At 52.8% G+C, this 24333-nt stretch overlaps 3 protein-coding genes across 5 annotated transcripts; 1 reads left to right on the top strand and 2 right to left on the bottom strand.

Moving 5' to 3' along the window:
* Positions 1-99: 99 nt before the first annotated feature.
* MUS81 (MUS81 structure-specific endonuclease subunit) lies at positions 100-6793 on the bottom strand. 3 transcript variants are annotated; one of them, XM_002916630.4, is made up of 17 exons: positions 6691-6793; positions 5193-5385; positions 4976-5105; positions 4665-4750; positions 4022-4120; positions 3836-3904; positions 3588-3673; positions 2926-3066; positions 2662-2757; positions 2450-2571; positions 2260-2357; positions 1634-1750; positions 1440-1535; positions 1148-1276; positions 972-1075; positions 368-451; positions 100-276 (listed from the first exon to the last, which is right to left on the bottom strand). In XM_002916630.4, exons 2-17 carry the CDS (start codon positions 5325-5327, stop codon positions 210-212), a joined length of 1659 nt encoding a protein of 552 aa, XP_002916676.1. In that variant the 5' UTR covers positions 5328-5385; positions 6691-6793; the 3' UTR covers positions 100-209. The 3 variants fall into 3 exon arrangements, with proteins under 3 accessions (XP_002916676.1, XP_034500847.1, XP_034500845.1); XM_034644956.1 differs by lacking the exon at positions 6691-6793 and adding an exon at positions 6277-6356; XM_034644954.1 differs by lacking the exon at positions 6691-6793 and adding an exon at positions 5764-5865.
* A 970-nt stretch (positions 6794-7763) lies between these two features.
* On the top strand, positions 7764-11370 carry CFL1 (cofilin 1). The gene is made up of 4 exons (XM_002916631.4): positions 7764-7918; positions 9834-10141; positions 10416-10492; positions 10709-11370. The coding sequence occupies exons 1-4, from the start codon at positions 7916-7918 to the stop codon at positions 10819-10821; spliced, it is 501 nt and encodes a 166-aa protein (XP_002916677.1). The 5' UTR covers positions 7764-7915; the 3' UTR covers positions 10822-11370.
* Positions 11371-12386: 1016 nt separating this feature from the next.
* SNX32 (sorting nexin 32) lies at positions 12387-24266 on the bottom strand. Its single transcript, XM_002916633.4, has 13 exons — positions 23939-24266; positions 16538-16642; positions 16037-16147; positions 15775-15896; positions 15461-15584; positions 15195-15299; positions 14895-15000; positions 14652-14727; positions 14367-14406; positions 13502-13588; positions 13224-13383; positions 13056-13141; positions 12387-12728 (listed from the first exon to the last, which is right to left on the bottom strand). The coding sequence occupies exons 1-13, from the start codon at positions 23972-23974 to the stop codon at positions 12675-12677; spliced, it is 1212 nt and encodes a 403-aa protein (XP_002916679.1). The 5' UTR covers positions 23975-24266; the 3' UTR covers positions 12387-12674.
* Positions 24267-24333: the final 67 nt, after the last annotated feature.

Raw genomic sequence — 24333 nt, 5'->3', positions numbered from 1 at the left:
AGGAGCTCAGTTTAAAAACCACTGGACCTGCCGGTCTCCCCAGTTCCCGTCTGGATACTTCACAAGGCCGCTGGGGCCTGGCATCATCTCCATAATACATAAAGCTGCAAATACTTTTATTTTTATTGTAGCCCAACAGATTCAGAGTAAAACGCTGGCTAGACTGTGAAGGTGGGCGGGGGGGGGGAGAGTCATCCTCACGGTGAAGCTCAGGTCAGGGGGCCGGAGCAGCAGTAGAGCTGGGACAAGGTCTTGCTCAGAGCGGGCCCCAGATTCCTGCACAAAGAGAGAGGCAGGTGAGCGTCAGGCGTGGGACGGAGCACCCCCGTCCCAGCCACTCCCTCTGGGCTCTTTTCCTTCCCGTCACCTCTGCAGTTGGCCACACTTGACGGTGCTCAGCAGCATCTCCTGTTCCTTGGGGGTGGCACAGGCGTCATAGGCGGCCAGTAGGCTGGGGGGTGGGTTGGGGTGTTTGAGTTGCTAAAGCTTGACAACAGAAGGACAGCTGGCCCACTCTGGGTGGCTAGGCCACCATCATGGGAGACAAGCAGAAGGGGCCAGCGAGGGGTAGAGGACTCGGGACCGCTGCTGCACTCCCTGAGCCCAGCATTCAAGGCCCTATTCCATCCAGCTCGCTCTCCCTTCATGCGGCTACAAATGTTCTCCAGGTATGGCCATTCTTGGCCCTGTCTTCCTGGCCCAACCCCCTCCTCCGGAAGCCTTCTCTGCCACACCAGGTGGAAGGTCTCCCTCCCTCCTGTGGGCTCCCCTAGTGGCTGAGATCCCGTCTGGTCCTAGCTGGCTCTGTCTGCCTTACCACTGGACCTCCGTCAGCGCAGTCGGGTCCGTCCATCTCTGGGTATGTCCAGCCCTCGCAGAGCCGGACCTCTCCACAAAAGCATGGCTAGAGCTCAATTCCACGCAGGTAGGGCAGGGGCAGAGGGCCCCCGAGGAGCTCTGGGGGGGCCTACCTGGCAGGGGTGCTATACTGGTCCATGATGGCTGCTGCCTTCTCCCCACTCACTCCGCGCACCTGCATCAGCTGCCGAGCGAACACCTCCCTCACGGACTGCGCCTGGGATGGGGGAGGGCTGGTCAGGAGGGGGCCGGGGCGGGCGCCATGAGGAAGACTGGGTGGAGGCAGTACCTTGTTCTTGATGGCCCCTGCGTTGAAGTCGTTGAAGGTGAGGAGTGAGCAGAGAGGATTTGGGGAGGACCCTGGCCTTGATTCAGGGTCACCTGAGGCTCCCCAGGGGCGACTGCGGAGGGTATGGCCCTGAGGAAAGAGGGAACTGAGGCCAGGACAGAGCTCTAGGGGACCACGCCCAGCCAGTCCTTGCCCAATCCTAGGCCTCCGTGGGCCAGCCTGAAGAACAGGGATCTGGCTCACTCCACTTCCCCGGGGAGCACAGGGCCCAGGGTCACGCGCACCTGCTTACCTGGCAGAGTCTCTGCAGGCCCCGTGTCAAGAGGGCCAGGTAGGCAGCCGACTCCTTAATGTCCGCTGTGCGCTTCACGAAGAAGCCATCGATGACCTGGGGAAGAGGAACCCACCCAAGCGAGGAAGGGGACTCCTGGCCGGAGCCGCGGACCGCGGGGTCCCTGCCAGGCTGGCCTGGCCCCCCTGGCTCACCTGAGTGTTGGTGACAGCCTGCAGCAGCGTGCTCTCAGGAAGGCTGAGGCGGTCCGCTGAGCCGTGCTCCTCCACCAGGTACACGCGGTGGCCCAGGCCGCAGCGCTTCAGCCGGAACTGGGGAGACAGAGGGGCAGGTGCCAGCTGTCTGTCATGTCACCCTCAAAATCGTCACGGGTCCTCCCTCGCTTCTCTGCCTGTCTCAGAGGGCCTCCCCCTTGCTCACGCTGTCACCAGTTGGCCGGAAAAGCCTTCCACCATTTCTGAAAGATGTCCGCTCTTCAAACCTCTCTTGGCCTACACGTGGTCTCTGACTATGCGGTCAGCCCAGAAGCCAGTGCCTAGACTGAAGTCTGGGTCTTGTTTAGCCCGGACTGCAGGGCCTGGCTGCTCAAGGAGTCTGGAACATGCTCCTCAACCCAGCCCAGTCACCCTGCGCGCCTACTGGGCACCTGCAGGGGCCCGAGGGCTCTGATCTGGGGGCTGCCCGGGGGCAGCTCTCATGGGGATGTGGCTATGGGAGCTCTGCCTTGAGGCCAGCCCAAAGTGCCCCAGACACCTCTGGGCTGCAGAGGGGCCCTAGAGCAGACAGGGAACGGGGAGCACGGCGAGGCCAGTCTAGGAACCTTCTGCTCGTGGAAGCGGCCATCTATGATGCTGCTACAGAGGTCGTCCAGCCGCTTGCGCTCCACGACATGGTCCAGGACGAGCTCCCCAGGTCTTGCTGCCAGGAGGCCAAGAAAGGTTCTATTGGCTTGCATCCCCCCCCAACCAGGCCCAGCCTCTGATAGCCGCCCTTGTGCCCATACCCCTCACCTGGGTCCCTGGGCCTAGTCTCCTGAGCCACCCACACGAAGTCCCCGACATGCAGTTTGCGCACCGTGTGGGTCACATGCAGCCGCTGGAGCTCAAGGAGCAGCCCTGGCCTGTGCCCCGCCCTGGAGTTGTGAGACAGGAGGCCCAGATCAGGGCAGGCCCCTTGCCACCACCCCAGCATCCTCTCCTTTGCTTCCCCCCCGCCAACTTACCCCTTGGCTTCACCAATGTCCACACACAACAGCACCCTGTACTCTCCAGGCCTGAGCTCCAGTGGTGGCTCCTGGGCACTCCCTTCGCTGGCGCCACTACAGGGGCGGGGGGGTATTGGTGTGTCTGAGGCCAGAACACAAGTGCCAGGCAGTCCCTCACCCCCGGCAAACCACAGTGGGTGGGGCAGCTCAGCTATAGATGTTTGGCCTCATTTCTGGGACCCCTCTTGCTCCCCTGTTGTTCCCCTCCCCCCTCCTCCTCACAGCTCAGCAGATGCTGCTCCTGGCACTTCTGGCTCCTCTCCAGGGGGCTCCTCTGGCCCGATGTCCACATTCAGTGAGCTCAGGCCCTCTGACTCAGCAAGCTTCTGGGCCAGCTCCAGGCCCTCCGGAGTCAGGGAGTACCTGGTGGATGAACACAGATCTCCCTTTTTCACTCACACCTGGCAGGCTCTCCTGCCTGCCCCCAGCTCGGCGGGTCTCACCAGCCTTGGCGACCCCTGCACAAACAAGTCACCCCCAGGCTGTGTTCTCGTTCCTCAGATCAGCCTCCTTTGGACCTGCCCAGGGACGTTTCTCCGTCTGCAACAAGCACATCTCAGAGCACCTTTCCCTCCTCTCTGGACTGTTGCTCCTGCATCTCTCCCCGCTCAATTCTAAGACGTGTCCAAATGCTGTGTCCTCAGCAAAGCTGTTCTGCTCTTCCAGTGATCTGTGGACCCTCTCCTCCCCACTACCTACTACTTGGTCTCTCAGATCCTCTTGGTACTCCGACAGTGTGGGCTCTTGGGAGTAAGGCCTCCCTTCCCACACCCATGTCAACAGCACGAGGCCTGCAATTTGCTGGGTGACTGTAGGGCCCCCCTCACATCATGCACTTTCTTCCCCCCCCCACACCTCTTGCCTCCCCCTGTAGTTGACCCCACCTGGCTGGCCGATGTGTCCTGAGAACCAGGTTCCTGTGGAGGAGGGACCGGAGGGCTGGCCAGGGCCGAGTACTCCCGGGGGCCACCTGTCCATAGGGGAGGAAACCCTTAGAAAGCTCCCGGTGCCACCCCAAGTCCAATTCCCTGGGCCCCAAACCACTGCTTGCTCCCAAGAAGAGAAGTCTCTGGTGGGCTTAGGATCTGATCCACAGCCATTCGGCTCCGTCCTTTCCCACCTCAGGGCTCACCCTGGGAGCTTTCTGGGCACACCTCTGCAGCAACTCCTCCTTGGTTAGGAAGTTGTGGCCACTAGGATTCTGTAACCAAGGCAGAAATGTAACCAAGGTAGGTTCAGTGCTGGGGCCGGCCTCCTCCAGGAGCCTCAGGCCCCACTGCCTGGGTGCTCCTGACTCCCAGGACGGCCAAGAGCTCACCAGGTGCTCCCTGTAGAGCAGTAGCAGCACCGCACGTGCGCCCGAGTGCCGCGCAGGCCAGTAGCTGCCTGAGCTTCCTGCTTTGGGCTGGCCTGGAATCTGAAAGATACACCGAGGCTTTGAATATGGAAACCAATCAGCCATCGTGAACTGAATCCCTGGCAGGGCTGAGGGTCGGGTTCTGTCTCAGCAAGCTACATGGCTCTGAACAAGTCCCTCAGCCGCCTCTCAGTTTCCCAGTCTGGAAAATGGGTCAGCTGACGGGATGACCTGTAAAGCGGGATGAGATAGTGGGATGGTTGTGGGGGTGGGAGTGGGGTGAGGGGTGTAATCTGCCTGGCCCAGCCTCAGTTCTACCATCCCTTGCAGAACAGAGGTGGTAAGGCAAGAAAAGCCAATAATAGCCATCCTCAGGACTTACTGGGCTTGGCCCCCTAAATAGCCTGATCATGGAACGCTCACCTATTATCATTCAATATCTCCATCTACAGAGAAGAAAACTAACTACCAGAGTAATTCATTTGCCCAAGGCCAGGCATCACTGATGGCAGATCTAGACCCAGGCCTGCCAAGTCCCCCAAGCCAGAAAACCTTACTCCTAGTGCTCCCACTTTCCTTTTAACTCCCCTCCCCCACTTCTCACTGGCATGGAAGAGTCCTGGACTCTGGCAAGGGGCGCTTCCCGGGCTGGACTCTTCTCTCCAGATGGTGAACTCGGGGCATGGTCACCTGCGGGAGAAGAGAGTCAACGCCACGGAATCCAGCAGGCGGGAAGGTGTGGGACGCTGCCAGCTCATGTGGTAGGGGTGAGGTTCTGCAAGTCAGCCACTAGCCTGAGGTCAAACAGCAACTTGGACGTGAGTGGGGAGACTGAAGCTAAGGTATCCCAGGTGGTTACGGAAGCTGCGCCTCGGGGAGGCTCAGGGGACCACCGACCCTGACTCCAGCGCTCACCGCCTGATGTTTTGTGCTGCTGCAGCCGCTGATCCAGCATACGGCAGAGCCTGTCTCCGAAGTGCTGTAGGATCTTAGCTTCCTTGCCGCTGCGCAGAGGCAGTGGGTACCGCCGGAGGGAGCGCAGCGCCTGGAGGGGCACGGGTACCGTACTGGGTCAGGGCGGGCCTCGTTGTCTGGCTCCGCCCGCACCTGTCCGCCGCAAGCTGGGACCCACCTTCTGAAACACGAATTGCGTGCGGCGCCCCCTACTGGCTGCCTCGTCCCGCCATTCGGTTAGCCAGCGTACGAAGAGCGGGTTGGGGCAAACGGGCAGCGGGCGTTTCCGGCCCAGGCGGACCGGCGCTGCCATGAGCCTCAGGGCGGGTCCTCTGGCGCCTCGCGCCGACCCGACTGGGAAGCCGCCAGTTCTGGAGACGGGATTCGAACACCTGGCTCGGAAGCCTGAGGGCGGGACCTCTCCAATCACGTGGCCCCACGCGGGGTACTAACTAGAGAACAGCCTCCAGCTGCCCTCCCCGCCCCTGCACTATTCTAAGTGGTTGATGCCCAGTACTTTCTCTACGGCCTTTCACCCCCTCGCCCCTCCCGGCCCAAACCAGCCTTTTGGACCGGCCCCACCCAGACCCCCAGAGCCTTGACCCGCCCCTTCCTCCTATCCCAGATTCGAGAGCGGGGTTCTCTTTGTGCGGGACAGGAAGGCCGACAGCGCCCCCGTGTGGCTGGGAGGGCTGGCTGGGGGTGGTGCTTAACGCCGAGGAACCTGAGGCTGTCAGTTTCAGTCTCACCTTTGCTGAGGATGCTGGAGAGACTGGGTGTCTGAAAAGCCCAAAGGCTGGGAGTGGAGGGTGGAGAAAAAATGAGTGCAGGTATATTTGTAGGAGGGACATCTAGAAAGGGGTATAGGGGATGAAGATATAAAGGTAATGTAGGAGGAGCTAAAGGACCCTCCGAAGAAAAGGTGATCCCGAGCTGGGGTGGGGGAGCGGGGTGTGGAGATCCAGCAGTGGGGGAGGGGCGCGAAGTCGAGGACATTCAGGGAAGGCCAAAGCTTGGAGGACAGAGGGGAACGGAGAACGAGTAGAAGGGGGACAAATAGGAGGTGCCGGGCCTCAGGGCGAGAGGAGGGGTCTGAGATGGGCGCGTGGTTAGATTAAGGGGAGCTGAATGGAGGTAAGAGTCCGGACGGAGGTCGAAAGGGAGAACACATAGTCGTTTTTGTAACTCATTAGAGGGGGAGACCCTCAAGGAGGCTTAGGTTTACCCTTATTCAAAAGGGTCCCAGGTTGAAGGACACCTACAGCTGAGTTCGGCTCGAGGATTTCGTCGGGGAGTTACGTTCTCCCACAGCTGTTTTACGGAAGTCGCGAGGAGCTGGGGCCTTCGAGGAGCGGAGAGGAGGGCACCGCAGCTCCAGGCCCGCCCCTCCAGACTCCGCCCAGCCGCGTACCCGGCCCCCCCACCGCCCCCAGCCAGCTCCGAACTCCCGCCTCCCTCCCGAGGCTGCCTTATAAGGAGCCTCCTTCGGGCGTTCGGGTTGGCCCCACCCCCTCTAGTCTCTTGTCCTAATAAGGACATCTAGGGCATCCCGTGGCTAGGGGCGGGCGGGAGCGTGTCTCCAGGGTAACTTCGAAGTCCCCCCCCCCCTTTACTCTTGGAAACTACGAGACTTGAAAAAAGTGGAGCCAGTGTCCTTTTCTGGCAGGGTCGCTTACCGGGCTGGGGGTCGAGCAGCGACCTCGACCTGGGGCTCCCGGGAACTCGGGTGGAGGGCGGTGCAGCGGGACGTCCCTGACTACAATCCCCGGCATGCCCTGCGAGGTGCCACACTCTGGGTCTTGAAGACCAGGCTTCCAGCTCTTCATTTACGCTCTTTATTCCGCTGATGGGATCAATACCCCCAGTTCCCTTGTTTGCGACTCTGCATTGTCTTTCGGCAGAGCCTAAGGCCTTGGTCGTCGTTCGAGGCCAACAAAAACTTCCCGTAGTCCCCATCCGTTTCTTTTTTTGAAACTTAGGATAACAGGGCTGTGTCTTAATTTTTCCGAGTTTTAAGTTCACCGTATGCCTGGCTATCCACTCGAGAACGTGATTAAATCTGGTTTAATATCCATGTCTTTTTTTCACTGTGTCTAGTGAAAGGCACACAATCTGGATTGCACAAACCCCTGCCCTTCTCCCTTTATTGTTTCGTGAATTTGCCAGACATCTTTAAAACAAGAACAAAGCTCTATTTTCAAAGACTTTCTTGTAGCCTTTCTCTTGTGTTTTTCTCTTACTCTAATTTTATTGAAGTTGTATATGGCCTTTTCTCAGGAGACGAGTGGATTTGCATATGAAGCGTGCTCAATGACTTGTTTATCGGGTTGAAGACTCTTTACACTTGGCGATTCTCCATGCTCTATCTAGGACTGGATTCCAGGCCAATAATAGTTGCTTCAATTCAGAAAAGCAAAATACTAAACTCAAAATTATCAGACCAGAACCTTCCAAGATGGATCTTAGGAAACAGTTTTACCGCGGGTGAAGAGCAGCGAGGTCGAGGGCTCATTTTCAGGTCACATTACCTAGCACGGGGGCCCTTTGCTCAGCTGAGCGTTTCCTGGAAAATTCGACCAATGGGCGCGCTCTCCGTGCCATAGCCCAGTCCCTCTTGGCTGTCTCGGACTACGTTTCCCAGCATGTAATGTGGCACTGGGAGGCCGGCGGGCGAAAAAGACTCTGTTACCCAGTGAGCCCGAGGACAGCGCAAAACCCTTGGACTTCATTTCCCGTCAGCCCGTGGGTGGAGCGCCGGAAGCCCGCCCCGCCCCTCATTGTGCGGCTCATACTAAACGGAAGGGGCCGGGAGAGGCCGCGTTCAGTCGGATCCCGGCAGCAGCTGCAGCCGCTCTCATCCTTTCTGATTCTCCTTGCTATCTCCCTTTCGCTTCCGGAAACATGGTGAGTAGCAGGCCATGGCGACAGAGGGAAGGCGGCTGCGAGTCGGTTCTCTGCGCGCGGGGGAGGGAACGGGGGAGCGACGTCGGCACCCCCTCCCCCAGCGCCCCGGGCAGGATAAGGGTCTCGGGCTGAGGGGCGGGCGGCGTTGGGACGCGCGTGCGCGCCCGCGAATGCTGGGGAGGGCTGGCTCGGCCGTCGCTCGCGCGCCCCCTGGACTCCCTTCCCCTCCCCCACCGCGCTGCTGCGCCCGCTCGGACACCGGCTGTGGGGGAGGGGTCCGTGGCGCGCGCGCCCGCCCCTCGCGGAGCAGCCGGTGGCGCGCGCTGAGGCAAGTCGGTTCACGGGGACGCGCGTTCGACGGGAGCACGCGGCATCCGAATCCGGCCCGGGGGCGGCGAAAGAAAAGCGCGCGAGCGGTCTCGGCGCGCGCGCCCCACCCAAGGGCTGTTCCTGTCTCCGCGTCACCCTCCCTCGGCTGGCGGGTCTGTAGAGAGCAGGTGGCAGGGATGTCTGCGCCTGGGAGGGGCGGGGGCGGAGGGCCGAGGGCCAACGGGGATGCGGGGGCGGAGGGTCCGGGTACTGGCGCTGGGGATTAGGGGCTTGCACCGCGCGACCTGGAGCCGCGAGTTTGCACCACGGAGATCACGGCTCTGCGAGGGAGCCCACAAAGCGATCTGGGTTCTCTGTTCTGTACATCCGGCGAAGGCTGGAACGGCACTGTCGGCTGGCGCGTGCGCACACGCTCAGGCCCCGCCGCTGGGCCCGAAGCCCTGGACAAGCGGGGCCTTCGGCTTTCCCGGATGGGGCCTGAGGGTGGAGCCGAGTTTAGGGAAGTGACCCAGGCGGGCACCGCCCGGAAACCACCCCGCCCCCTGTGTTCGGCCCCAGGGCTACGAGAGCTGAAGGTTGTGTAACTTGTCCAGGCTCCGGCCGGCAGCAGAGGGGGCTGATACGCCGGTCGGTAAAGGTGATTCCTCGGGGTTGAGGCCCTGGGGGTGCTACTGCCTCTGGGTACTGCTTTCTCTCCCGGGCCCCGCGCGGGCGAGCGCTTTTCCCCGCCTACTCCGGAAGCGGCTGAGTCACGTGGCCGGCTTCCTCTGCAGTTCCGGGAGCGGGGGGCGCGGCAGATTTCACTGTGGACAGCAGCCCCCCTCCTGGCTACGGTGTACCGCCGACACGACCCAGAATAGACGTTTAAAGAGCTCTCGAGGACCGTGGGTGTTTGGGTTCGACGTGCTAACTTTTGTGACCGATCTTTGGGTCCTACATTTTTTGCGGAGGGAACGGGGAGTCAGTGGGCTAGGGCTTTAATTAGGGATTGTGTTTCTTGCCCTGGTTGAAGAAGACCCCAGCAGAGAAGAGGATGGTTTGTGAACAGTTGCACTGAGTAGTTCTGATGGACTTAACGAGAACTGTTAAACTCGTTGGTGTCCTGTCTACCATTGTGGGGTCCTGGTTCTCTTTCCAGAAGAGGTGGCTATAACCTGGGTGCCTGGGTCTCCCTTTCCCATCTGTGAAGTTTTGAGTCAGCGCTATTATGCAAAAGCTGAGATGGGAGTATTGTGAGTCAGTAGCCTGTGGATTCTTTTACTTCTGGCGTCTTATCAAAGCAAGGTTCTGCTGCTTATAGGTCCTCAGTTTCTTGTCTGTAAGATGTTGGGTGAGGAGAAGTGATGTTGTTAGATGATTAGAGGTTTTTTCTATGACTGCCATCCTGGGGTTGTGTGTCTCATTTGGTCCTTGCACGGTGGTGTTGGTGGGAAAGTAGTGACACTTGGCTTGGGGAGGGGATTAATGATCTCTTGGTTGAGGACTTGTTGGCATCCAAGATGGATCTCTTAAGATTGCAAAGGAGGGACTTCAGGGGGAGTCCCACAGTCTTTCTTTTATGAAGTATATGTGGCTCGTCCCCTAGGCCTCCGGCGTGGCAGTCTCTGACGGCGTCATCAAAGTGTTCAATGACATGAAGGTGCGCAAGTCCTCAACACCAGAGGAGGTGAAGAAGCGCAAGAAGGCGGTACTTTTCTGCCTGAGCGAGGATAAGAAGAATATCATCCTGGAGGAGGGCAAGGAGATCCTGGTAGGTGATGTGGGCCAGACTGTAGATGACCCCTACGCCACCTTTGTCAAGATGCTGCCAGACAAGGACTGCCGCTATGCCCTCTACGACGCAACCTATGAGACCAAGGAGAGTAAGAAGGAGGACCTGGTGTTTATCTTCTGGTGAGCTCCCCTACAGACACTTCTGCCTGTTACCTGCCCTAGCTCAGCCTCACCCTTCCTTTTCAGGATAGAAACCTTTGTGGTTCCCAGTTAACCCGGAGGTGTGTGTTTGGGGGGAGTGTATTGTAAGAAAACACTTGCCAGTGGGGAACCTGATAAAGCTTGAGTGCTGGGGACCAGCTCAAGGGTTTCTTGAAGTCATCTCTCACTTGAGGGCACTTGCAGACTTGGAGAGGGAACTTTGTTGTGTATTCTGACTGTCGTTTGTCTCCAGGGCACCTGAGTCTGCACCCCTTAAGAGCAAAATGATTTATGCCAGCTCCAAGGATGCCATCAAGAAAAAGCTGACGGGTAAGGGCCCGCGTTGGTGCCATGTCCCTTTTCACTCAGGCTTTGGCTGCAGGGTGGGGTGAAGGGCATGGTATATGAGATACCTTCCCCCTCCTCTTCCCTGTCTGCTGGAAGGTAACCTTGTTCCTTCCATCTGTTCTGATTGGCTCCTTCCCAACCCCAGCTTCCCCTCCCCCAGTGCATCCTGCTCACAGACGCTCCCCTTCTTCCTCACAGGAATCAAGCATGAATTACAAGCAAACTGCTACGAGGAGGTCAAGGACCGCTGCACCCTGGCAGAGAAACTGGGGGGCAGTGCCGTCATCTCCCTGGAGGGCAAGCCTTTGTGAGCCCCCTCCAGCCCCCTGCCTGGAGCATCTGGCAGCCCCAGACCCTGCCCATGGGGGTTGCAGGCTGCCCCCTTCCTGCCAGACCGGAGGGGCTGGGGGGATCCCAGCAGGGGGAGGGCAATCCCTTCACCCCAGTTGCCAAACAGCCCCCCTCACCCCCTGGACCTTCCTCCTCCCTCCATTCCTGACGGTTCTGGCGTTCCCAAACCGCTTTTGATCTTCTGATTCCTCTTGGGTTGAAGCAGACCAAGTTCCCCCCAGGCACCCCAGTTTGGGGGGGGCCTGTATTTTTTTTAACGACACCCCAGTTTCCCACCTGTTCCTCCCTTTTCCCATGCTGCCAACTTCTAACCACAATAGTGACTCTGTGCTTGTCTGTTTAGTTCTGTGTATAAATGGAATGTTGTGGAGATGACCCCTTCTTGCGCCGCCTGGTTCCCCTCCCCTTTTCCCTTGGTCTTGGCCACCCATGGAAGCAGGACCAGTAGGGACCTTCAATTAAAAAAAAAAAAAAAAACCACACACACAACAATAAAAAGTCCTCACTAATGGGATGTTTGTTTCAGGGTTGGGGCCCAAGGGACCTTGTAGGGGAAGGTATGCTGAGATAATGAACAGCATCTCTTCTCTACACCCAGCCTCTATCCACCCCTTTCATTTGGCCCCAGCGACTGGCTGAGCCTCCCTCTGACAGCTGTCCCTCATAGGTGGTACCACAGTTGGGTCCAAACTGACTGTTATAGAGTTAGCTGAACCAGGGTGTGTCTGCTGCAAGAGCCCTTTGGGCAGAAGGGGCTTTGTGCCTGAAGTCTTAATCCTGTAACCTCTTAATCAGGTGGGCAGCCGGGCAGTGAGGCCTATTCTCCAACCCTGTGCCCAGGCCTGCCAAGTGTGGGCTGTGAGATTGCAAGTTACAGAGTGCCTCTCGAGCTGTTCTGTCTTCAAGGTTCTCTCTGGTTTTCCTCTGCCTTCTTTCATGGATGGCTGACTCATCCTTGAGGGCTGGGTCCAGTGGCTGCCGTGAGTCAGAAGCCAAGTTGAGCCTTTGGCCTTCTGCAGATGTGACGAGTCCAGGGTGGGGCCAAGCCAGGTGGAGCCCAGGACTTCAGACCCAAGTGTCTAGGTTCCACCTCCCTGTGTTTAACCAAGAGGGTGTTGGCGGGAGCTCCAAGCCTTTTGCCAGCATTGCTTAGGCTCTCCAATCTGTACTTTGCGTTTTCACCTGCCTAGGAGTAAAGGTATCCTAGAAATCTTAGCCTAAGGGTGTGAATGCAGGATTTATTACCACTCCCCACACAACTGAACTGGGGGAGGGGGGAAGCCTGTTGTTAAAGCTGGTTCCTTAGTTTTTGGAGCTTGCCAGTATCTCTCTGGGAAGCAAGAAGAGTAATTACTTTTGACACTGCAGGGGGGATGTCCAGGGTCTGGTGTCTGTAGTGCCCTAGTTAAGGTGTGCCTGGTGGGCCCTAGCTGTGGGAAGTAAGGACGAGCAGGCCTCCTTGTTACAAAAAGCAGGCTTTATTTGTGAACAGGCTAGGGACAAATGAACTTCAGGGGTAGGGGAGACAGAGGGTGGGTGGGGGCTGCTCCCCAATCTCCAGGAGAGGAGGAAGGTCCAGGCTCCTAGCCTCCCCTAGGTTGGGGTTCTTACCTGTGGCCAAGAATGGCACCCATGATGCCCTAGCTTCCTCTTGCAGGACCTGGCACTTTTGGGTAGGAGTGGGGCTTGGGCTTGCCCTGGTCGAGATCATGGGGCATGGCTGGTGGCTGCTGTCGTGGGGGAGGTGGTATCTTGGGGTGGGAAATCTGGGGGACTTTTGTTACTAAGGGCTCTGAAGTAGGCTCTGGCTGCTCTAAGGCTCCCCTTTGAGGGCGACAAGGGTGTTCCGGAGAAGCAGGGTGCTGGCCTGCATAGGAGAGAGGTCTTTGATGTCCCCCATCCACTGCCATTCTCCCCAATAAAAGGTGCTGTTCTTCCTACACCTATAACTCATGTCCCCCTCCCTCTTGCATTCCTGTCCTCAGCAATAATAGCTGCCATTTATTGAGGGCTCCTAATGGAAGGGAAGGGTCCTGGTCCAAGATGAAACGACCCTGAAAGTCACTGGGGGCTGCTCAGGGCTGTCAGACCACTTCCCACCAACACATCTTGCCAGGACTTGGTAAGAACCTAGAGATCTGGGAGTGGATGGCAGGGAGGCAGGAAGAGGGCACAGTGAGGATGGAGGGCTCACCTTGGCGTGTTTAAGCTCCAGCTCTGCCAACTCTATGAGGTTCTTGCGGAAGGAGGAGACCCGGCGAGACTTGAAATCCATGAGCTCTGGAGAGGGGAGGGAGGAGAAATGGGGACCCTGGCAGGGTAGGCAGCCCAGTGGCACAGGCTCTGGGGCCTTGGGGCTTACCCTGCTTGGCTGAGTCGGAGAGGCGTTCGAAGCGTTGGCAGCACAGTTGCTGGTGGCTCTCGGCAGTCCGCACCTCCCGGTTCCTAGTGCGTGCCTTGTCCAGGGCCTTGTTGGCGTTCTCATAGTCAGCCAGTGCTCGAAGCCGCCGGTACAGCAGGTCCTGGGGCCGGCAGGGCACAGGATCACTGTTGCCCCATGACCTTGTCCGCCTGCCCTCCCCTGTTGCTCCAGTCCTGTTGTCTTCCAGCCCTGAGGTTTGCTCTGGGGCCATATCTCACCTTAGCTGCCTGTGAGTCTCGCATGTAGTATCTCAGCATGTCTGACAGCTTGAGGTCCTCATCAGATGCCACTCGGCCCTCCAGCTTCTGAGTCAAGAAGTTTGGAGGCTGGGGAGGGAGCTTGCAGAGGAGCAGCTAAGGGCTGCGATGCTGCTGCTTGTCTCAATATCCAGCAGAGTCACTCGATAACCACTCTAGGTCAAGCCCTGATGTGAAGGGGAGCAGGCCAAGGAAAACCACAGAGGAGTGGCATCTGGTCTGGATCTTGGGGGTTGAGTGGGAATCTGAAAACAGCCAAAGGCTCTGCCGGTGTGCAAGCCTTGTATGCGTTCAGGGAAGCATGGGATCAGTGGGAGCGCTTGGATGGCAGTTCCTGGATCCCAAAAGACCTAAAATGCAAGCTAAGGACTTTGGGCTTTGTGTTTTGGGGAGTTTCTGGGAGGGGCAGGGTCACTGAAGGTCCTTGAGCAGAGAAGAGATGTGATCCAGAAGACATTTTAGAAAGATTGGCACACTGCAGTGACTCTTGGAGAAGAGTTCAAGAAGTGTGTGTCTGGGGCAGGATGTTGGCAATGCGGTGCAGCCTGCCAGCGGCACGTGGCACATCCTTGTAAATGGCTTGCCAGGCCTGGTTCCCACCCCTGCCCCCATCACTGCACACACACTCACACTTGAGACTGGATCCCTTTCCTCCCTCCATCTCATTAAACTAGGGTTTAACTGAGGGTGAGTCCAGGGTATCACTGGGCCCAAGTTATCACCAAACGTCCCAAAATGATCCTGGAGCTTTCTCCTCTTTCGGGAGGAGACTTTCTGCAAAGGATCATTGATTGGGTGCCCTTCCAATACAGAAGGCAGGACTCACCCTTAGTCGTTCAAAGAGCTCTGCCAATTTGAGGAAACTCCTAGGGGCAGTGGGGAAGAGTTAGGGCAGGAGTCTTGAGAGGGTGTTGCTTGAAGCCTCCCTGCCCTTAGCGCTGCCCTCCCTAATGCCCTGGAGTGGGAAAATCTCCCTCTCTCCCAAATCCCAGCAGGAACTTCACCTCCCACCTACAGCTGCTAGTACATTTCCACATGATCCCTCGTGGGCAGACACGGTATTACAGGCATAGAGAGAGCGGGGGCAGGAGGGGTGAGAGGGAGTCCTCACGTCTTTAGCTGGTTGACTTCCTGTGTTCCCAGACTATTCAGTGCAGCAGAGATAGGGATATAATCGTCTGCCAGGCCTGTTGGGGAAGAGCCCTCCATCAGACCCCCTTGGTCTGCACATCAAGCCCCACCCCTGGTGTTTGTGTCATGGAGAGAGACAGCATTTCCTGCGTTCTTCTCCCTGCAGGGAGTAGGAATGCTGGGGAAGGGGCAGGGAACCCAGGGTCCCTTGGGCCCTGCGTACACTTGTGGGAGTGCATGACACGGTCTGCCCGCAGGCAGGCGTCCCGGATGCGGCTGTGGTATTCCAGTAGGAAGGTCCTCTCATGCTCAAAGAAGTCATCCACCTCCTAAGGGAGCCAGACAAGAGCCTCTTACACTTGAGTGAGCAGGGACATGGCAGCCACGGACAGGTAGGGGCAGCACAATTTCTCTCTAGGCCATGCCCCACCAGTGGTTTCCCTCCCACAGCGACCTTGGGTCTTATTGTTGGCTTTGGACTTGAGGCCCTGGGTTGAATCCACAGAGGGGTCCCAGGGGTCACCTTGAGCCCTGACATGCTGGTGATGAGGGCTTCATCAGCAGACTTTACAATATTCCTCAGAAATCCCCCAAGAAGCTCCTTCCTGTTCTTTCCTCGGACACTCAGCTGAAGCACACATGGGGAGAGTATGGTGTTGGGTGGGCATTCGCACCTCCCAGCCCAGGCTCATGTCACTCTTCGAGCTGATGAGGCAGAGGCTTGAGCCCGCCTAGTGCCCTACCCCCACCCCCAAGAGTGACCCAAGGGTGTGCTCTGGCCCAGCTTACATCCTGGCCGTATTCCAAAAAGACGAAGAAGTTGTGGTCTCGACGCAGGGTAGGGTGGGCTGCCAGGCGCTGCAGAAAGACCTCATGCATTGCAACTGTCTTCTTAAAGATAGCCAGGTACTCCCTGCAGAAAACAGCAGGCAGCTCAAGAGCCCTCCTTGGCTCTGCTTATCCTGCTCCCTTCCCCTTCAGAAGCTCTGGGGTCAGAAGTCAGGGTCTCCAACTAGCCACAGCTGATGAAATCCTGGGACTCTCAGGACGGGGGCGGGGGTGCTGGAGCTTCATCACAGACAAGGAAAGGAAATAGCACTCACGCTTCCAGCTCCTGCTTCATTTTGGCAAACTCTTCCCGCGTGATGGAGCTGTCCCCCTCACCCAACTTCTGCAGCTTTTCCCTTGAAGCCTCAAAGTCTGGCCTTGGGGGGGCTGGAGGGATCTGCTCAAAGGGGGGACAGAGCTGGCCAGTCCCTCATTGCTGAGAAGGGCATCACCCACACCCAGAAGTGTCACCCAGTCTTCCACCCCACCCAAGCACCCAGGCCCCTCACGGCCCCAGCCCGCCCAGCCCTTCCTCACGATGAGGCCGGCGTACTCCTCATTTTCCACATAAGCGTCATGTAGCCAGATGAACTCCTCATGCTGTCGCACGACTGAGAACTCCGTCTGGGCAAAGTGAGGGAGGCAGCTCTGGAAGCAGGGAAGTCTGTCTGAGGTGTCTCTCCTCCCCTCCCAAACCCTGTACCCAACAAGCATCCTGGGCACCCACTTTTGGACTTCCCCAATCCCACATCCCAGGCGAGGCCCAAGGTGGGCCTTGGTGGCTCAGATGTCCATGATTTCCATCAGGATGATGGACAGGGGATGTTTAGGATGTGGGACCGGAGGCAAAAGACAACTGGAGACTAGACAAGACGCTTGCTTTCTTGGAGAGGCAGGGGGCAGGGACAGCCAGGTTGAGGAACAGGGCCCAAAGTCTATGTTGGCGTCTGCCCCCCACCTCCAGGCAAGCGAGGCTGGGGGAAGCAGGCTCCTCAAGCAGCCGTCTGAATGGCCCTCTCACCCCACTGGCAGCCTCACCTTGGTCTGAACGGTGAATTTCACCTTGTCCCGCTCGCTCACTGCATCAGAGATCTCCACCTGTAAGGAGCTGTCTCCCTGCAGGTCCACCGATAAGGAGGAGGGCTGCCGGGGAGGGGAGGTCTCTGACACCACTGCCCACAGCCCCTTACCACATCCTCACCAGGTCCTCTCGCAAAGCCCACCGCAGCAGCATTGCTTCCCCAATGCCCTGGGCTCACCGGCCACCCCTAGAGGGATCCTCATAAGTCACTGCTCAGGGTTTTACAATTACACAACTCTTTCCCACACTTCATCCTCAGAAGCAGGCCGACTTCTCCCCACTTTATAGATATGGAAACGGAGACCACCGGAGAGGTGACATAAGTTGTCCAAAGTCACACAGCTGCAAAGTGGCAGAGCCAGATTTGAACCCAGTTTCTCAAATTCCAAACCCCAAGGACTGTCTCAGCTACCAGCTCACCTCCTCCCCAGCTGGTTACTTCAGGCACCCTTCCATCGGGCCTCTAGCAAGCTACATAAGAAGTTCTCACCCCTTTTGGGCGGTTCCTGAGACTATTCCGCTCACTGCTTTTAGTGCCAAGAGGCATTGGCTTGTGGGCAAAGCACGTGTCTTTTTCTAAGTGAAAAGATCCTTGAGGCACCAAACTACGAGTTCATTCTTGCATTGAGCTTTTCAACACACAGTTATCAAACACCCACTCTGTCTATACCACTGTGCCAAGTGAAGGGAAGAAGCCACTGTACCAAGAATTGCTCACCAATGTATAAACTGGCACCTGCCCACCCCTCACATCCCCTCACTCTCTCCTTTCCCAGGCTTTGGCACACGTTTGCACACACCATGGGCAACTATTCTGACTTCTATTACCACAGGTTATTTTTACCTGGACTTAAAACTTAGGTGAGTGCAATCACACAGGATATACACTCTCGTGTCCATGGTCCTTAGTGAGATCCATCTATGTTGTTGAGTGCAGAAGTAATTCTCGTTCATTGCTATGTAGTATTCCATTTGAACAAATCATGGTTTATGTATCTCTTCTACTGTTGGTAGTCATTTAGATTATTTCAAGACTAGCCTATTATGAATAAAGCTGCCGTGAACATTCTTGCATATGTCTTTTATAGGGAAGGCATGTGTTTAAGTGTTTTCGTAGATACTGCCAGTTTTTCATGGTGATTGTACAAATTTATACTCCTGCCAGCACTGTATGAAAATTCCAGCTGCACCTCACCCTTGCCAGTACTTAGAATTGTCAGTCCTTTTTTGTGTCAGCCGTACTGGTGGGGGTATGGTGTTCGCGTATTGCGGCTTTAATTTGTATTCCCTGGTGAGGAATGATGTTGAACCCCATTTTATGTGTCCATTGCCCATTTGGAGATCTTTTGTGAAGTGCCTATTCAAGTCTTTCCCCCCCCTCCTCTTTTAAAAATCAGATCCCCTTTTTCTTATTGATTTGTAGGGACTCTCTATACACCCTGGAGACAAGTCCCTTGTCAGTTATATGTGTTGCCAATATCTCCTACTCTTTGGGTTGCCTTTTCACTCTCTTAATGACTTATAATTTTACAAGCTCCAATATGTCAGTCTTTTCTTTTATGATTAAGGTTTTTGTACACTCCCGAAGAAAATTTTTCCTACCCCCAGGTCATGGAGATATTCTCCAATTTTTTTCTTCTAGAAATTAATAGTTCAAGCTTTTATATTTAGGTCTATGAACCACCTTCACTTCATTTTGTATACGGTGTGAGGTATAGGTTATGACTCATTTTTCCATATAATAGCCCGTCATTTTAGCACTATTTGTTTTAAAAAAAAAGACTATCTTTTGAGTATGGATTTGCTTTGGTGCACATCTTGGTAGAAAATAAATTGACTTCAGTGTTATCAGTTCCAACTATCTATTCCGTTCCAGTGATCCGTATGTCTGTACTTTTGATATATCACACTGTCTTGATTACAGTAATTGATAAACTTGAAATCAGATAGAATTAACAAGTTTGTTCTTTTTCAAAATCATTTTGGCTATTATAGATCTTTGCATTTCTGTATAAATTGTAGACTCATCTTGTTAATTTACACCGAAAAAACTTGTTGGGATTTTGATTGAGATTAAATTGAATCTGTAGATCAATTTGGGAAGGATAGACATTTTTACAATTTTGAATCTTCCAACCCATCAACATGAAATATCTTTCCAATTATTCAGCTCTTCTTTAACGTTTCTCAGTAATGTTTTGTAGTGTTCTCTGTAAAGGTTTTGCACATCTTTGTTAGATTTATTCCTAGGTATTTTATGATTTTTTTATTGTTGTTGCTATTTGAAATATCTTTTAAAATTTCATTCCCTAGTTATTCGTTGCTAGTATGTAGAAACACACAATTGCTTTTTATATATTTACTTTGTGTCCAAGAACCTTGCTATATTTACTTATTACTTTTAATAGGGCTTGTAGATTATTTTGGATTCCCTCCACATACAATCCTATAATATAAATTAATGACAGTTTGTTTTTCCTTTCCAACCTTTATACCTTTTATTTCTTATTCTTGCCTTATTGCACTTGCTAGAACCTCTAGTACAATGCAGAAATGGTGACATGGTGAAAAAGGAAATCCTTGACTGGTTCCTGATTTCAGAGGGAATGCATTTAAAATGTAATCCTGAAGACGATTAATCCTGAATCAGATTAATGAGACTCCCTTCTATGACTAGTTTGGTAAGAGTGTTGATTTTTATCAGTGTTTCCTCCCTTTGAGATATCAAATGGGTTTTCCTGTTACTCTGTAATGTCTCGAATTTCATTGATTGATTTTCAAATATTGAACCACCCTGTATTCCTGGAATAAGGCCTTCATCATGAAGTATTGTTTTTTAGTTTTTTAGTTTTTTTTTAAGATTTTATTTATTTATTTGAGAGAGAGAGAGAGCATACAAGCGAGTGATTGGGGGGCAGAGGGAGAGGGACAAACAGACTTTGCGCTGAGTGTGGAGCCCAATGCAGGGCTCAATCCCACAACCCTGAGATCATGACCTGAGCCGAAATCAAGAGTTGAACGCTTAACCAGCTGAGCTACCCAGATGCCCTGAAGTATTATCTTTTTATATATTGCTTATTCGACTTGATAATATTTTGTTTGTGATTTTTCCATTATGTTCACAAGAGAGATTAACCTGTACTTTTCCTTTCTTTTAACGTTTTTGATAGGATTTTTGTAGTAAAATATGCATAACACAAAATTTACCATTTTAGCCATTTTAAAGTGCATAGTTTATTGATATTAAGTATATTCACAGTGTGCAACTATCACCATCATCCATCTCCTTGTGACAGGTTTTTGTATCAAGGTTATATTGTCCTCCTAAGATAAGTTGGAATTGTACCTTCTATTTCTGTTTTGGAATAATTTATATGAGAATGGTATTAGCTTTCCTTTAATGCTTCGAAGAATTCACATGTGAAATTATATTGCTTAGAGAGGTATTTTTGGAAAAGTTTTTAATTATGGATTTATTTCCTATAATAGACATAGGACTATTGAGATTTTCTACTTCTTGTTTCAGGTTTGGTAAGTTGCATTTTTCAAGTAGTTTGTCCATTTTGTTTCAATTCTCTCACTTGTTGGCATAAGCTTGTTCTTAAATACTCTTATTTTTATTTTATTTATTTATTAATATTGTACTTTTTATTTGAGAGAGAGAGAGAGAGAGAGAGCATGAGCAGGGGGAGGGGCAGAGGCTGATGGAGAAGCAGAATCCCCACTGAACAGGGAGCCTGATGCAGGGCTCAATCTCAGCACCCTGGGATCACGACCTGAGCCAAAGGCTTAACTGACAGAGCCACCCAGGCGCCCCTCTTATTATCTTTTTAATGCCTGAAACATCTCTATCAATGTGCACTTTATCATTCCTGATATTGGTAATTAATATTTTCTCCCTTCCTCACTCTCAGTCTCCCTCTTGCTCGCTGTCTTTTATCAGTCTTGCTAGACGTTTATCAATTTTTTTGTATTTTCAAAAAACTATTTTTGGCATTATTGAATTTCTATATTTGTATATTTATCTTCTATTAATTGATTTCTGCTCTTTATTGTTTCCTTCCATTTACTTTCTTGGGATTTAAATTGTTCTTCTTTTTCTAGTTTCCTGAGACTGAAATGTAGATCATTGGGATGCCTGGATGGCTGTCGGTTAAGCGTCTGCCTTCTGCTCAGGTCATGATCCCAGGGTCCTGGAATCAAGTCCCACATTGGGCTCCTTGCTCAGCTGGAAGCCTGCTTCTCCCTCTGCCTGCCACTCCCCCTTCTTGTGCTCTCTCTTTGACAGATAAACAAAATCTTTAAAAAACAAAACAAAACAGAAATGTAAATCATTGACTTTTTCAACCTTTTTCTTTTTCTAAAACATGCATTTGGAGGTGTAATTTTCCCCCGGACCCTTTTTTAGCTGCATCTCCAGTTTTGATATATCATATTTTCAAAATCGCTTCTTTAAAATTTTTTCTAATTTTCATTCTAATTTCTTCTTTGACCTATGAATTGCTTAGAAGCAGGTTGCTTACTTCCCAAATATTTTGAAATCTAGTTATCTTTTTGTTTTGATTCCCTGTTAATTCTACTGACAGAGACCTCATTCTATGATTTCAATGTTTCAAAACTTGATACTTGCATTATAGCCCAACATATAATGTATTTTGGTAAATATTTCAAGTGCACTTGAAAAGAATGTGTTTCCTGCAGTTTTTGGGAACAGAGCTCTAATTAAACCAATCAGATCATGGTGAATAATCATGGTGTTTTATGATTTTATTTATTTATTTGACAGAGAGAGAGAGCACAAGTAGGCAGAGCGGTAGGCAGAGGGAGAGGGAGAAGCAGGCTCCCTGCTGAGCATGGAGCCTGATGTAGGACTTGATCCCAGGACCCTGGGATCATGACCGGAGCCAAAGGCAGAAGCTTAACTGATGGAGCCACCCAGGCCCCCCTAATCATGGTATTTTAAATCTTCAAAATCCTTACTGATTTTTTTTTTTGGTCCGCTTGTTCTAACTGCTGAGAGAGTTGTTTTAAACCTCTAATTGTAAGTTTGTCTATTTCTCCTTTTAATTCTGTACTCTTTTACTTTGCATATTTTGAAATGATGCTATTTGTTGCATATAAATTTAGGACTATTTTATCTTCCTGTTGAATTGACTTTATTATAAAATGTCCCTCTGTATTTCTAATAATATTTCTTGTCTTATAGTCTACTTTGTCTGAAATTAGTATAGCCATGACAGCATTCTTTTGGTTAGCATTCTTTTTGTGTCCTTACAGTTAAGGTATGTCTCTTTAAAAAAAGGGGAGGATTTATTTATTTATTTTAGAGAGAGTATACGTGTGTGTGGGGGGGGTGGTTGCAGAGGGAGAGGAGAGAGAATCTCAAGCAGACTCCCTGTTGAGCATGGAGGGCAGTGAGGGGCTCCATCCCACGATCTCTGAGATCATGACCAGAGCTAAAATCAAGAATTGGATGGTTAACTGACTGAGCCATCCGGGTGCCCCTAAAATGTGTGTTGTTTGACAGCATATAGTTATCTTTTAAAAACCCAATCTGAGGGGTGCCTGGGTGGCTCAGTTGGTTAGGTGTCAGAATCTTGGTCTCAGCTCAGGTCTTGATCTGGAGTTGTGAGTTCAAGCCCCATGCTGGGCTCCACACTGGGCATGAAGCCTACTTTTTAAAAAAAATCCAATCTGAAAAAAAATCCAGTATCAATTTTTTTTTAAGTAACCTTACACTCAAGGTGGGACTCAAAGTCTCAACCTGAGATCAAGAGTTGCATGTTCTACCAACTGAGCCAGCCAGGTGCCCCCTGAATATGTTTTTAATTGGAGTGTTTGGTCTATTTATATTTACTGTAATTACCGACATAAGCTATAAACCTACCATCTTGCTTTTTGTTTTTTTCTTCTTCTTCTCATCTTTTTTTGTTGTTGTTGTTGTTGCTTTATTCTTTTTTCCTTGCCTTCTCATAGATTAGTCAAGAATTTAAAAAAAATTTTTTTTAAATTTCTTTGACAGAGAGAGAGACAGCCAGCGAGAGAGGGAACACAAGCAGGGGGAGTGGGAGAGGAAGAAGCAGGCTCCCAGCAGAGGAGCCTGATGTGGGGCTCGATCCCAGAATCCCGGGATCACGCCCTGAGCCGAAGGCAGATGCCCAACGACTGAGCCACCTAGGCGGCCCTAGATTAGTCAAGAATTTTTATAGTATTTCATTTTCTATCCTATTATATTTTTATTTACATCTTCATTTAGTATTCTTCTCATTTCTTTCTATTTAAAGGAGAATCTTAGAGAAGGCAATGCTTACTCTAGAGGACAGGATCTAATACGGGACTTTCAGAGAGTCTGGCACCTACAAAGTTTGGGGATGGACCCATCAGTTTGATAGCCCAGTATACATCCCATATCATAACAGTAACAACAACAACATAATAGCTAACACTTACACTTGAGCTTCCTTTATGCTAGGTACTGATCTAAGCATTTTACATATATTAACTGATTTAGCCATGAATATGAACATAAACACTGAAACACATATTTTCTGCTCTATACTTTGTGTCTCTCAGCCCCTCTCACCTCTCCAAACTCCACTTGAACCCCACTCCTCACTTGGCTTCTCTGACATCCCCAGGGCAGCCTTCCCCTTTGTCCAACTGCAACCGCCCCCCCCACACAATCTGGCTCATTCGTACAATGAGCCCCTAAGTCTCCTGTTTCCCTCCTGCTGCCTTAGTATCTCTGCTCTAACCTGTATTGTTTGGTGACTGCTTGAGGGAGATGGGACTTCAAGGGTGGACCACAGCGACTCCATCCTTATCCTCAGCCACAGCCCACTATGCACATGCCTCCAATTCTCAAACGTGTGCACCTCTGTGAGCCCAATGATACTCAATAAGTATTTGTTGAATGAAATCAAGAGGAAAGAGTGAAGAATTAATGATCGTATGATTATATGAACACAGGTACACAAGCGAAGCAATTAGTGAACTGGATTCCTCCTCCCTTGGCAAAGGAGAGGGGTACTCCATCCTCTTCTCAATCCCTAACATCCCTCCTTCCTCTTCTTCCCTATTAAGCCGGAATCATGAGTTGGTCCTGGGGAGGGGAGAAGAAGCAGTGACAGGTCTCTTTCCATCTGTCAGCGCAAAGGTGAACCCTGCCTTCTTTGGCATCCTCATCAGTCCCCATGCAGGTGCCACAGAGGCGCCCCACCCCCTTCCCCCTCGTTCAGGTCTCTCTAGCTCACGAGTGCGCGCCAACACACGCACACACGCCCCACTCCCTGATTGGGCTTCACTGGTTATCATGGAGTGAGGTGGAGGTTGGGAGGGGGTTTGCATCCTTTCTTTACCTTGCTCTCCTTCCCAGCCTCTTGACGCCCCTCCATCACCCTTCTTCTTGGCTGCAGCACACAAGTATTCCGCGGCTGGCCACTGCCCGGGCGCTGCCGCAGCTTCGTCCCCCGGTAACTCGCCCGAGGCACAGGACCCTATCAGCTGACGGAGACACTCTCCCCTCCCTGCTAGGAGTCACCTGGAATCAGGCGTGGTTCCCACCCGTTCCTTCGCAGCTGCGCCTTTTGATTGGCTACCAGGTTCACCGTGAGCGACACCATTGGCTGCAACGCCTGTCGTTCCTTTGCTTGGCCCCAGCTTTTAAGGGGAAGCGCGTAACCCGGGGCAGGGAACGGGCGACAGCATAGGGGCTGGGGTCAGGGGTTCTGGGGTTACAGAGGTCTCGAACCAC

This window comes from Ailuropoda melanoleuca, chromosome 16, assembly GCF_002007445.2.
Source record: "Ailuropoda melanoleuca isolate Jingjing chromosome 16, ASM200744v2, whole genome shotgun sequence".
In the NCBI taxonomy this organism is placed as follows: Eukaryota; Metazoa; Chordata; class Mammalia; order Carnivora; family Ursidae; genus Ailuropoda; species Ailuropoda melanoleuca.
The sequence above is the reverse complement of the archived record's forward strand: the minus strand, read 5'-3'. Positions and strand labels throughout refer to the sequence as shown.

What these genes read in the sequence shown, in the direction of transcription:
- MUS81 (XM_002916630.4), bottom strand. Translation starts at nt 5,327, where the DNA reads ATGGCAGCGCCGGTCCGCCTGGGCCGGAAACGCCCGCTGCCCGTTTGC. An exon ending in GACTAGGCCCAGGGACCCAG is followed by an intron (nt 2,358 to 2,449) that starts GTGAGGGGTATG and finishes GCCTCCTGGCAG; the next exon opens with CAAGACCTGGGGAGCTCGTC. An exon ending in CAGGGGCCATCAAGAACAAG is followed by an intron (nt 1,076 to 1,147) that starts GTACTGCCTCCA and finishes CCCCCATCCCAG; the next exon opens with GCGCAGTCCGTGAGGGAGGT.
- CFL1 (XM_002916631.4), top strand. An exon ending in GACCTGGTGTTTATCTTCTG is followed by an intron (nt 10,142 to 10,415) that starts GTGAGCTCCCCT and finishes GTTTGTCTCCAG; the next exon opens with GGCACCTGAGTCTGCACCCC. An exon ending in CATCAAGAAAAAGCTGACGG is followed by an intron (nt 10,493 to 10,708) that starts GTAAGGGCCCGC and finishes TCTTCCTCACAG; the next exon opens with GAATCAAGCATGAATTACAA.
- SNX32 (XM_002916633.4), bottom strand. Translation starts at nt 23,974, where the DNA reads ATGGAGGGGCGTCAAGAGGCTGGGAAGGAGAGCAAG. An exon ending in AGGAGTACGCCGGCCTCATC is followed by an intron (nt 15,897 to 16,036) that starts GTGAGGAAGGGC and finishes CCCTTTGAGCAG; the next exon opens with ATCCCTCCAGCCCCCCCAAG. An exon ending in CTCCGACTCAGCCAAGCAGG is followed by an intron (nt 13,142 to 13,223) that starts GTAAGCCCCAAG and finishes TCCCCTCTCCAG; the next exon opens with AGCTCATGGATTTCAAGTCT.